Here is a 12,083-nt window from a genome sequence, read left to right as displayed (position 1 = left end):
CAATTTGTTTTTCATTCTAATTGCTGGGATGTCTTGGCCCTCTGTCATTTGTGTGTTCTCCTGAGCAGAACCAAGAGGTTCTTCAAAAGCAGAGCTGGCATCTGCAGGAACCAGTCATCAGCACAGAGATTTGTAAAAGAAATACTGGGATTAGTACAAATTAAAATCTGTTTATGCAAGTGCCAGAAGGATAGCAGAACTGGGGGCCTAAGAATGGCTTGAATTTATAACCAATGACACCAGAAAAAAAAAATTGGGACTGATAATTTAAGCCATTGCTATGACCACAGGATACACAACTCTTCAGGAAGAGCTTCCTCTCTGAGGACAGAGATTCCTCTCCACCCTCCCTTGCAGCCAGGCAGGAAGAGAGAGTGCAGGAAAGGATCATCACAAAACAACTACTGATTGCTAAAAATTATTAAACAACTGCCCCGAAACTGGGAGGTTTACTGAAGAATTCACAGGAATCATCCCTTGTGGTGCGTTTTGCACACAAGTGATTGGGGCTGGACCAAGCTTGTTGCTTGAGAGTGAAGGAAATCTGTAAAAGAACCAGTGCAGGTGGCTACAAGGAGCTTAAAATGTAAATAAATCCCACATTCCCCTTCTCTAAGATCTCCTAGCATGATTCAAAGATACTTCAAGGCTCATAATGGGGACATAGCAGAGATCTGACTTTTAACAAACCTACACATTTTTAAGGTGACCGGTTAGTGCAGCTGTGCCGCACAACCTGCGTGAATCAAACCGTTCATTTCAGGGCAGAACAAATGGTATTGTCTTCTGTTCAACTCACAGAGCACTTCCCTATAATTCTATCTACCTTAATCAGACAAACTGGGGATTAAAAAAAAGGACTAATCTGCTCGTTGGCCATAATTGCATTTCCTCTGCAAATATTAAGTTAGAACAATAGCAGTGGCTTTTGTAATAAATTTACCTTTGAATGCTTTTCAAGTGAATGAGAGAAATGTGTGGTGCCTGCCTAGAGCTTCGAAGAAAGAAGTGAGGAACATTTTCCCCAAAATTATCTTTTTTTCCTCTTAAAAAAAACCCAAAAGCAAAGCCCCCCAAAAAACCCAACAAAACTAATAAGTTGTAAAGCAGGTGGCCAGATTTGTAGGTGGTGGTAAAAAAAAACAGAATAAAATCATTAACCTTTAATTAGAACTTACCCAACTTTTATCTCTTTGTTGAAATATTCTAGGAAACTCTCTCTTTATCCATAATAATGCCTAACAAGTGCTAATAACGTCTGGCTGGAGGCAGCTGGGACTCAGTCTAAGGCTTAGCTCAGCTCTCATTAAAGACAGGCAATCATTCCACCTTTTCCATGGGTCTCACAAAGCTTCATGGGTTTCAAATGGCAAATCACTATGGCTCTGACAACCACCCCAAAAGTCAGACAGGCTTTTTGGAAACCACCACGTTGATGGTTTTGTAAAGATTCACGTTCCAGGGCATAACAGCAGTCACAATTTGTAAGTCATAAATGGGTAGGTCCTTCAATTTCTGCTTCTTTCTTTTGGTGCTTGCACTTCTTGCAAATTTTGCCCCCTTGTTTATTTGTTCTGGGAGTTTAATGCTTGAAACTAACCAACCTACAGTTACATAGTAGATGTTTTTCCCTGGATTTGTGATGTTATGTGTGTGCATCTCAGGACAGACTCCACCCTCTGCAGATATATAAGCTTTTAATGGAAAAGCTGTATCAAACCCACTTTAGATGGCAAACCCAGCCCTCAATTCTGAGACCAGCACACTGCTGGGATGGGCTGTGTGGCAAATCTAAAATTACCCTGAACTTACCAGCCCGGCTGCCTACTGAAAAGCATTTCCTAATGCAGGATGTCCCAGTGCCTGTGCAAGGCTGATCCAACTGAAAAGGTCAGGTCTTCTCCAAACAAAGATGGAAACATGAATTCTGTTTGGGGTGGGTTTTTATTTCAGATTGAGAAGCTACACAAAGAGAGAACAAATATACATTTCCATGAGAGAAGGGAAAATGAGAGTGTCCCATTGTGTCACCCTCCTAAATACAACAAACCATCCCAACCTGAGGCACAGGACTGGCTGCTCCCCGGGTAGGCGGGGAGTTCTTACTCCAAAGGGTACACAACAAACATCTGTAACATCTGTAACATCTGCCCCGGGGTCACACACCCCCAGACACAGCAGTATGGTCTTTTTTTTTTCTTTTTTTTTTTTTTTCTTTTTGCATATGTGCACACACATCTGCTCTTGGGAAACAATGGAAAGGCTGATCCAGAGTCACATGGGTGAAACTCACAGCTCTAGAAGAGGAACAGCTACTGCTGTGCACAAGGATCAACACACCCACATGGCACAAACATTTCCTCAATGGAGTGGCTACTCTAAGAACAAGGTTTTAACCCGAAGGCAGATGTGTTTGTATCAGTGATACTGGATTGTACTGGAGTGGATGGCAGTGAGTTTCAGAGTTCATCACTCTTTTTATTAAAGTAATTAATAAAAAGGTTTAGCATATAAAAATACAATAATCCTCCCTGCTAATTAGAGCAATTTATGTTCAGGTAGAAATAAAAGCACACACACACATACACACCTCAGGATTGCTGGCAGAGAGCTCACAGGATAAAGAAAAGAAAACCATTTTCCTTGTCTCACACCAGGACATCACATTCTCCCTCCTGTCTCCAGGGATAATGGAGTCTTTCAGCTTTGGTGCATAGTTATATCTGAAAGCCAAACAGCAACTTGGAATTTGTCCTGACAGGAACCAGGACAAGGCACCTTTAAGGAGAATAAGGCAGAAGGGGACTCCTCACGTGCAGGGGTGGTCCTGCTATCCCTGAATCTGAGCAATTAATCAAAACCTAATCAAAGTCTTCACCCTCACCAAGTGTGAGTGAGTCAGTCTCAGTTTGCTGTAAGCAAGAAGCAGCTCAGGAGCAGAGGCCCATCCACCTCCCACATGCAGAGGTTGCAGAGCTACATGTGGTCTCCAACCCACACAGCACAGCCTTACAAGAGTGCAGCCAGGATAGTCACTGAGGAAGTCTAAATAAGATTGTGTTCTTACAAGAATGGAATTCCCATGGATGGCAAACACATCACCTCCACAGTGGCCTTCAGGGAAGACAAGTCAACAGAGCATCTGTTGTGGAGCAGAGCAGGGAGGCAGCGATGGCTGGGCCACCCTGGTCACAATTATTTGACTAATTAAGTGTAAAATGTCATTAAGGTATTGCCTTAATGCAGCAGGGTTTGTTCAGTCCAGATGCTCTCCAAAGCTGAAACCATGTGTTTGTCCCCTCCTAACAGGATAGGAAACAATCCATGTCCCCACATGGGGCCAGAATATCTTTAAGTTTGATCTATGTACTATAGGAGCCTGATCCTGCTGGGATCTGGGCAGACTCCAAGGAGCACAACAGGCTCTGCAGGAGGGATACAGAGAAGGCAAACTGAACAAAACATGAGGAAGTTTCCTTCTGCATCAACACTGACCACAAGGAAAACACTTTTTCATTAAAGGCACCACATCATAAGAATACTCTGAGCATGTAAAATGCCTTTTTAGTTACAGCCATGAAGTTTTAAAAACATTGCTTTACTGCTGCTTTGCTGCTCATGATCATCTTAAAAGGCTCAGACCATCCCTCTATGCTACTGCAGAGGCATCTCCAGCAGAAATCCAGAAACCACAGAATGCTCTGGAAATTACATCAATGCACATCAGTGAAGGCCCTGGCCTGTCCTTTTTGCAACATTCCTTCTGGTTCTTAAAAAAAAAAAAAAAAAGCTACAATCCAAACCAGTTAATATCTGGACTCTTTTCCATGGGTAAGCATAACTCCTTCTGTGGGAATGTCATCTGGGGGATTCAGACATGTGTAAACAGTTCCTTGAGAGAAGAGTTCCCTCAGCAATTTCCTACTGCAACATGTAACTGCAATTAAGTTGCACGCACATGCCATATGCACTTTAGTTTCAATTACTAAATACATGCTTGGCAAGGAACAGCATTACTTTCTCAGTGTTGTTTCACCAGAAGGAGCAAGTGAAAGCTACCCTAAGGAACATCTAATACCGAATTTCTTGGTCTCTGTGGCTTAAAACCACACCGTTAGCTTTGCATGACAACAGAGCTGGCTCCAAATCCATTTCCTCATGCTGGTTCCACTTGGTTGCCCTGCTTGCCTTGCAAGCAACATCTGTGGCCTTGGGAGACAAGTACAAATGTTTCTTGAGCAGAATTTTACATAAGAGCTGTTGGCCTGCTGAAATGTCCACAGTCCTCCCCTCCTGCTGGCACCGAGATCTGAGGTTAAATTCAAATGAGATTTCATAACTGTTAAGGATGATGCATGCATCTTCTGACACTGAGATATCATTTGATAAGTAAACACACTGTGAACTCTTGAATGAGATTTTTTTTCCCTCTTCTATTAAAATCTCTGTACGGAATCAAATGTATTTATAAACCCTCAGGTACGGATTTTTTTTTTTTTTTTTTTTAAGAGGATGATAGTTGTTAGCTAACATAGAACCTGGCTTTGGGACTCAAGAGTCTGCTCCTAGCTGGCTTGGCAAGTCTTCATGTGACTCAAGAGAGAGCTCTTTCACCTTTTTCTCTACTCATTCACTTATACAGCTGTGAAACGATGCCTGCTGGTCACAAATGTCTGTGAAGACCTCATGCAGAGAATGAATTCTGCGTTAACATTAACTTCCCAAGACAGTGCTCAGATGTGAAAACCTACAGGTGCCAAACAAGGCTCTTGATCACTTATTGTCAGAGTTGAAATATTCAGGGGCAACTGTCTCAATGTGTTGCCCAAAGCCTGAAAAACGTTTTAGACCATTTGTCAAACCCTCTTCCCTCCTGCCAGAAACTCAAGCAGCAAGTGAGCATGGCTTTCATCAATCTGCTCCCATAGATAACAAGTCAGTCTTTGTCCTCAGAGAATAATGGTCTCCATGCATTTATCTGAGGAGCATTTGTCCTGGCTGTCCTGCAAGGAGGAATGTGGGTCAATCCCTGATCCAGAACTGTTCCTCTGGTCGTGGCCAGCAGCCAGCAGCAGCTTATCAGAGCTCCATGCTGGCCCCTCTGCATGCCGCCTTGCTGCATTTCAGAAACTTCAGCACTCCTGCCTCTCCCCGCAAATCCCACCCAAGCAGCAGGCAGGGATTTGTGTTGTGTCTGCTACATGCCAGACAAATGCCTGCAGCCTCTTTGACCCTATCCATATCAAAATGCCAAGAAAAAGATGCTTCTTTATCCTCTTGCTCACCCTGTCTTCTGTGACAGTGCCCCTGCAGCCTTCCAGCTCTTCCTCCTTTTTCTCCATCTTTTTCACCCTTACTGACAACAAGACAACTTGTTCTTTGAGCTGAAAAGCTCTTTCTCCCACTGAAACTAGTCAGGAACTAAGCTGTCAAGACTTCCAATTTAGATGTCGAATCCATGGTGATGTCTGTTAATTCACCTGAGCCTGAGCTTTCATGGCATGTCAGCTGGAGATGGAAGGAGGCAGCTAGAACAGGGCACTGTGCTGCCCTTGACTAAGTCACATCCCTTTTCTGAACTGCAGCTCACACTGACACCTCAGCACTGACACTGCAGCTCCCCTGCTCCCCCTGAATTAGCCCAGCGAATGCATCCACCTGATCCCCTTTCCATCAGTCATTCCTCCTCTAGCCCAGTGCAACTCCGCGTACTTGCATTATTTGATTCCTTTCAGATTTTTGAAAAGTTCATTATTCTTCAAGATTTATTGCTCTGTGTCTTAAGAGTGCTTTCCAAACATTGCAACTCACTGTCTTCCACACTGTGGCCTGTGAGAGACACGTAAATATCTGTAAACCTGTTTTAGAGAAAAGGAAGCACAGGTACAGGACTTATGCAACCCGCCTAATTCTGTGCTGTTCATCTGTCACCAGATCAGTCATTACAGGCAGCTCTGTGACTATGAACTGCCAAGGCTCTGTTAAAATCAGTCAAGATGTGACAATTTTTCTTTGGTGAGAGTTTATATTTTGCTCTTTTGACTTGGTACCTGAGGCCCACTGCTCACCGCCTGTGGGAGGGTCAGGATAAAAAACAATCATTTCCAACAGGATGATGCTTTACAGTGGCTGCAGAAATGCCCTGTGTTAGCAGAGGACCAGAGTGAAGATTTAGCCCAGACTGTAGAGCAATGCTGCAAATCTTTGCAGAAGAGGTGGTGGTTTTGTCCATTTTGCAAGCTCTTGAGGACACAACCTACAACGTATGGCTGGGTGGTCAGTGACAGAGATGACAGGGACTTTGACTTGACTGAAAGAGGAACTGCCTAAACACCTCAGATTTCATTGTTCTTGCTGCAAAATAAGGAGGAACCACAGGAGAACAGGAATGGTGACACTGGGTCATGACCATATTCTGGCACCGGCCACAGCAAATGCCCAGGGAAGAGTATGGGAACAGAGGAAACAACAGGAAACCTTCCTGCCCCTTCCAGCCTCTCCCCACCTCCAGCTCAGGGCCATTGCCTCCTCAGGGCTGCCCAGAAAGACAAAGCAGAGATTGTTTCACCAACTGATGTGGTACTTTGGCCGGCTCCACCTCTCTGTTCTACCCCAAGGACACAGCCCCGTTTGTCACATCCTGGCAGGGGAAGCCCTGGGAATGGCTCTAGTCCCTTCCCAGCACAAAAGCCTCCCTGATTTCAAGAGACATCCCCAGAAGGGTTTAAAGCCCTTTGCAATTACTGAGCCTTGTGGTGCAATTACCAACACCAAGACTCAGCTAAAGCTCAGTTCTTAGGAACACAAGATCTTTACTAAAAATACCATAAAGGCAGTCAATCCTGGCACCTTTCACTGCTCACTACGATTTTTCGGGCCCCTACAGTCACATCTCAAAGCATAGAACAAGCACCTTCCTCAGTGTGAGAGACAGATACTGCTCTGCACTCTCAGAGCAACTCTAAACTACCAAGGCTCACAAACCTCTGCTGAGTTCAGGACAGGAGCAAGGCAAAATGCAAACAAGAGCCCTCAAAATTCTATCCACTCTCCCACTTATTCCTGAGCCACTGAAACATAAAAAGAACATAAGGTGTTCCAGGGAACAGGATGAGATCAGGCAGTGATAAATACAGCATGGAGTGAAAAGTCAGTCCTAGAGAAGAAATAAAAGATGGTGCAAAATGGTCAAAGAAACTTCACTGAAGAAAGGCATGCAGACTCCTCAATATTTCATAGAATCCACTGAGTTGGAAGGGACCCACGAGGATCATTGAGTCCAACTCCTGGCCCTGCACAGGACACCCCAAGAAACACACCATGTCATTTCCATATCTTTCTCTCAAAAAGCAATTCCTGTACTAGAGGGTAGGACATGAGCTGAGGACAGAACGTGTACCTTCCAGAAAAAAAAAAACCAACAACAAATAAACAACCTAAAATCAAATAGAAAACAGCGTTTTCTACATGGAATTTATTTCCTCTTTAAAAAAAAACCAACCAACTAAAGGTTTCCAATTTACAGTTATGTCAGGAGAACAGAAATACATGTCTCCAGCCAGGGGACATTGGAGTTAAGTGCCACAGTGGCACCAGATTTGTGGAGTGCCGGGGTGAGAGCAGAGCAGGTACCCCTGGCTGCACCTGCAAGGCTCCTGAGCACCTTCTCAGCCCACAGCCTCCTGCAACAGGCAGCTCCCAGTGTAACACATTACACTGCAGGTCAACAACAGCATCTCAAATGCACATCCTTTAAATGTCTTTTCATTTTTTTCCCTTACCTGAAGACCCTGAGCACTTAGAGCAAATGGCAAGTGTTCTATCTCATCAGGCTTACCACCAGGATCCACGTCATTACAGTGGCAGTTTTTGGAATGTATCACTTTTTTTTTTTTTTACAGTCTCAGAGAGTGAAATACTGCATCTTTCATATTCCTACCTTAAGAAAACAATCCAGGTAGAGAGTTCTAGAAAACTCAGAAATCACAGAAAAACTAGAAATGTAAATTCTGACACAAATGATTAAAAAAAAAGACCAAGAAGATGTTCTGACAAGCAGTAGTTACCCAGCACTCCTGCTTCCATTGATCCCTCTTGTTCTGCACAAACAACAAAAGAACTGGCACATTTTTAAAACTAAAGTATGGCTTTTGTAAGCCTACAGATTTCTGGCAGGTTTAAGAGCTGAATACTCCTGATTCATGTAAATCCTATGATATCTGTTTCCAAGAGAAGGAATGTCAGGTTTCCATTATTAAATTCCTGCTATGAGAATGATCTGACCTCCTTAAATCCAACTGCTCTAACAAGCTTTACACGGGACTAGACATTCACATGGATGCAAAACATGGCAATCCATTAGTGGGGACTGGGAGAGGTGTTCAGTGAAGACTCTGAGCCACTTCCTGGGATTCCCTGCCAGGAACAATGTCCCACAGCCTATGGCACACTGCTACAAGGATGAAAAAAAAAAATTAAAATTGAGATGTGTTCTTCTCTGAAGTGGTGCTGTGATGCTTCATGAACTGTCATTTTAGTGCTGCCACCATGTCCTGATCCTAGCTGCATGTGTCACAGTGAGGGAGAGCATCATAGAACCAAAGAATGTTAAGGGGCTGGAAAGGGCCTTAAAGATCATCCAGTCCCAAGCCCCCTGACATGTGCAGGGACACCTTCCACTAGACCAGGTTACTCAAGGCCTTATCCAGCCTTGCTTCGAACACTGTCAGGGTTGGGGCATCCACAACCTTCCTGGGCAGCCTGTTCCAGTATCTCACCAAATTTCATCTCTTTTAGTTTGTATCAATTGGTCCCTGTCCTACCACTACAGTTCCTGACAAAGCCCCTCTCTGGCTTCCCTGTAGACCCCCTGCAGATACCGGAAGGTTGCAATGCAACCTTTTCTTCTCTGGGCTGAACAGCCCCAACTTTGTCAGCCTGCCTTTGCAGGGGGTGTGCTCCCATCCTCCTTGTGGCCCTCCTCTGGACTTGCTCCAACAGTTCCATGTCCTTCTTATGCTGGGAACACCAGAACTGTACACAGTATTCCAGGGGGTCTCACAAAAGCACAGGAGCTAAACTGATGAGGAACAAAATACAACTACAGAACCCAGCCAACAAGGGACAGTCAGGATTTTCAGCTTCCTTGAGACATCCATATACTACTTTAAAATCAAGGTATTTGGGGTTCTGGTGCATTCAGATATTTCAAAGAGATAATTAGACTTAAAAATGTGCTTTTGGTTTCCTGAGTCTAAAAGAGTCAGGAAGATTCTAACAGGAAGAAATACAAAGTCGATCTGCTGGGCAAAAGACATCCCTAGACACTTGTGTTTGTCTCCTTCCATTTTGAAGACGAGCCAAGGAATGACCAAATTCTGTGGACATGGTTATAAATAAACTGGCTAAGAAGAAACTCCACCTGCAGTTTCCCAGAGGACTGACTAATCCTTTCCTACTTGGATTGCCTGCATGGCTCCAGTGCACAGGACTGACCAGCCAGTCATGACACACTCACTGTGCTCTCCCACAGGGGTGGCCACGTCTCATCTCACTCTGAGCATCTCTCTGCAAAATTCATTGTGTCCCTTCACCAGGGAAGGATGCTTTGCAAAGGAAGGCAGCTGCTTCAGTTGGAGTTGCCTCTTCCTAGTGCTGATATCTTTCCAAGATAGATTCCTCTGAAGCAAGAGAGGAGAAAGAAAAAGGGAGACTTTAGCATTACTTTATATCAAAGCTAAGTGTAAATATATATTGGTGAATTAACAGTGTGGAGATGGACCACATGCAACCTCTTGTTGAAGTAGCCAAGGGAAAACATGACAAGTCCAGGCAAATCTTGGCACGTGTAGTTTTTAACTATTAGCATCCAAAGATCCAAGATAAATCAACGGGATCTTTGTAATGAGTTTGCCAGACTTCGTTCAGGTTTGGGATGCAAATTCAGGAAGGAGACTGTAAAGGCAAAAAGGAGGAGTAAGAATCCAGAAGCATTTGGATGAGCTCCAAGCAAAAATTACCATCTGCCACTAAAGCATTACCCTGACCCAGCATCACCTAGAACTACTAAGAGTAAACTGCTGCCAGAAGAACATTTATGGCAGGACCAAATCCTAGCAGGAACAGGTAGCCAGCTCCCACACAGAGATCACTGGGGTTATAAACTCACCTCTTCTCTTCCCCTTTCAAGCCAAGACTCAGACTTGCCTGTCATCAGTTTCCACATGATCTGTGCTCAGAATTTTTCCTATCCCTACTCAATTTTGCTGGAAGAGAGTATGACTAAAGTCGTTTGGATTGAACCATTAAATAAACATGAGCAGGACCTGGAGTGCTAGCAGAGGATGGTGTGTTTCATGAAGGAAACTGACTTATGGATTTATGGATGTTGTCACAGGCAAGCCTCTTTCATGCTGGAACAGACTCTACATTTTTTTTCCAGCCCCAAAGGGATTATTACTTTAACAAAATTTGTTCTTCCTCTGGATTTTTTCCTTAACAGCTTGGTTAGAAGAAAGGAGGAAACCAATCCTTGATCTGCACAAAGATCTCCTCTGTTTGGCCCCACAGTTTGGGGGTTACTCACCAAAAGGCAGGAAAGCTGCTCTGAGCTGCAATGCAGTGGGAGAATGAAACAAGTGCCTATAAGCTATTAATTTAGGTATGAAACAAAAAAAAATTAAAAATAGAAAACAGCTAGTTTTAAGGACATATTCAATGTTTTTAATGGATCGGAGAACATGAGAGGAAGGGGAGTGGGAGAAAAATGTTGCTTCATATCATGGCTGTAATGGTCAGTAAGTGTTTCCAGGCTAGAAAACAAATTTAAGCAACATTTTCACCCACTCTGGAGTTTCTAGACTGCTCCTCCATTCAAACAGCAGCAAAAAAATTTTCCCTACAAATAAGCACGTACTGGGTTTGTCTACCCCCCTATCTTTAACCCATCTGAGCCTTCACTAATGGAAGTCTTGTGACACCAGAAGCCTCAATGGCAGTTCTCATATACATGTACACAAGAAATGTACACATAGAAACTATCAAAATACTATTATAATGCGAGTGTTCCTTCTCAAAACCCCTTCTCTGCCCACCCCACCTCCCTCCCCCTTCCCCAGGCCAGCATATTTGAAAACAGACTGGAACTGAGCACGTCCAAGAGCCATCCAAAGAGCCCCTGGTCGTGCTGCAAATGTCTGGGTGCGTTGACAAGTCCCTGGGCCATCTCTAGGACTGGTCTTGACGAGCGGCCTCGAGTTCACAATACTGATTCCTTGGATTCAGGGTCTGCTGTACTGCTTGTGTTGGAGACTGGGTTTTTGTGGGTTACCAAAGGTGACGTTTCCGCTTCAGACTTGTTGTTGGCCACTGCTTCCACGGTGACTTCCTTCAGCTCCTGCTCTCTCTCTTTCTTGTCTTTTTCATTCAGGTAATTAAGGATGCCCGCTCCCAGGGCGTCCCCTTCCACATTCACAACCGTGGTGGTTCGGTCCCTGGTGAAGATCAGAAACAAAAACCAAAGCAGCAGGCTTTTAGTTTAAGAGAGTTGCAAAACAATAAGGGGAGCTGATTGACCCCTGCTGAACCACTAACATCAGTGGAGCTAAAAAGGGGAGATGTAGTTATCACAGGTGTTTTCCACAGAAGCATCATCACTATTTAAGAACTAAAAATGTGTAGCAGAGCAGGTTTAAGGTCAGTCAAACTGTTACTATCAGCTGCTTCTGGTATCTCTGTGGGTTGCAGCAATGGTACTACTCTTTCTCAGGTATCCTGCTTTTCACAGCTCACCTCCTTCCTCTTCGCTTTCCGCGGGCCAGCATTTTTCAAATGCAAGTTCAGAGCAAGAACTTATTTTGGGCTTATCCAGAAAGTGACTCAGATCACCCAGCTCTTCTTTCTAACTACAGTGACTTGTACCTTAATCCAAGCACGGAGTTTAAGGGATCCTTCCAAAAGCAGGCAGAATGACTTGTGTTCTCTGCATTTGTTGCCTGTAGCACCTGCCCTAACTTTTGGTCCTACTGCACCAAACTGGTGTGCCAGGGTGTAATGGAAGAGATTTATGGGTCATAAAGATGAAC

At 44.1% G+C, this 12,083-nt stretch overlaps 1 protein-coding gene across 1 annotated transcript in view; it reads right to left on the bottom strand.

Moving 5' to 3' along the window:
- Positions 1 to 1,925: 1,925 nt before the first annotated feature.
- The window catches only part of SLC1A4 (solute carrier family 1 member 4), a 33,277-nt gene continuing 23,119 nt past the window's right edge, over positions 1,926 to 12,083 (bottom strand). The window contains exon 8 of the mRNA XM_066177743.1: positions 1,926 to 11,492. Coding sequence (XP_066033840.1) covers positions 11,258 to 11,492 — 235 coding nt within the window. The 3' untranslated portion in view covers positions 1,926 to 11,257. The remainder of the gene's footprint in view (positions 11,493 to 12,083) is intronic.

Source organism: Chamaea fasciata, unplaced genomic scaffold (assembly GCF_029207755.1).
Source record: "Chamaea fasciata isolate MVZ Bird 193981 ecotype frontalis unplaced genomic scaffold, bChaFas1.0.hap1 SCAF_3, whole genome shotgun sequence".
In the NCBI taxonomy this organism is placed as follows: Eukaryota; Metazoa; Chordata; class Aves; order Passeriformes; family Sylviidae; genus Chamaea; species Chamaea fasciata.
The sequence above is the reverse complement of the archived record's forward strand: the minus strand, read 5'-3'. Positions and strand labels throughout refer to the sequence as shown.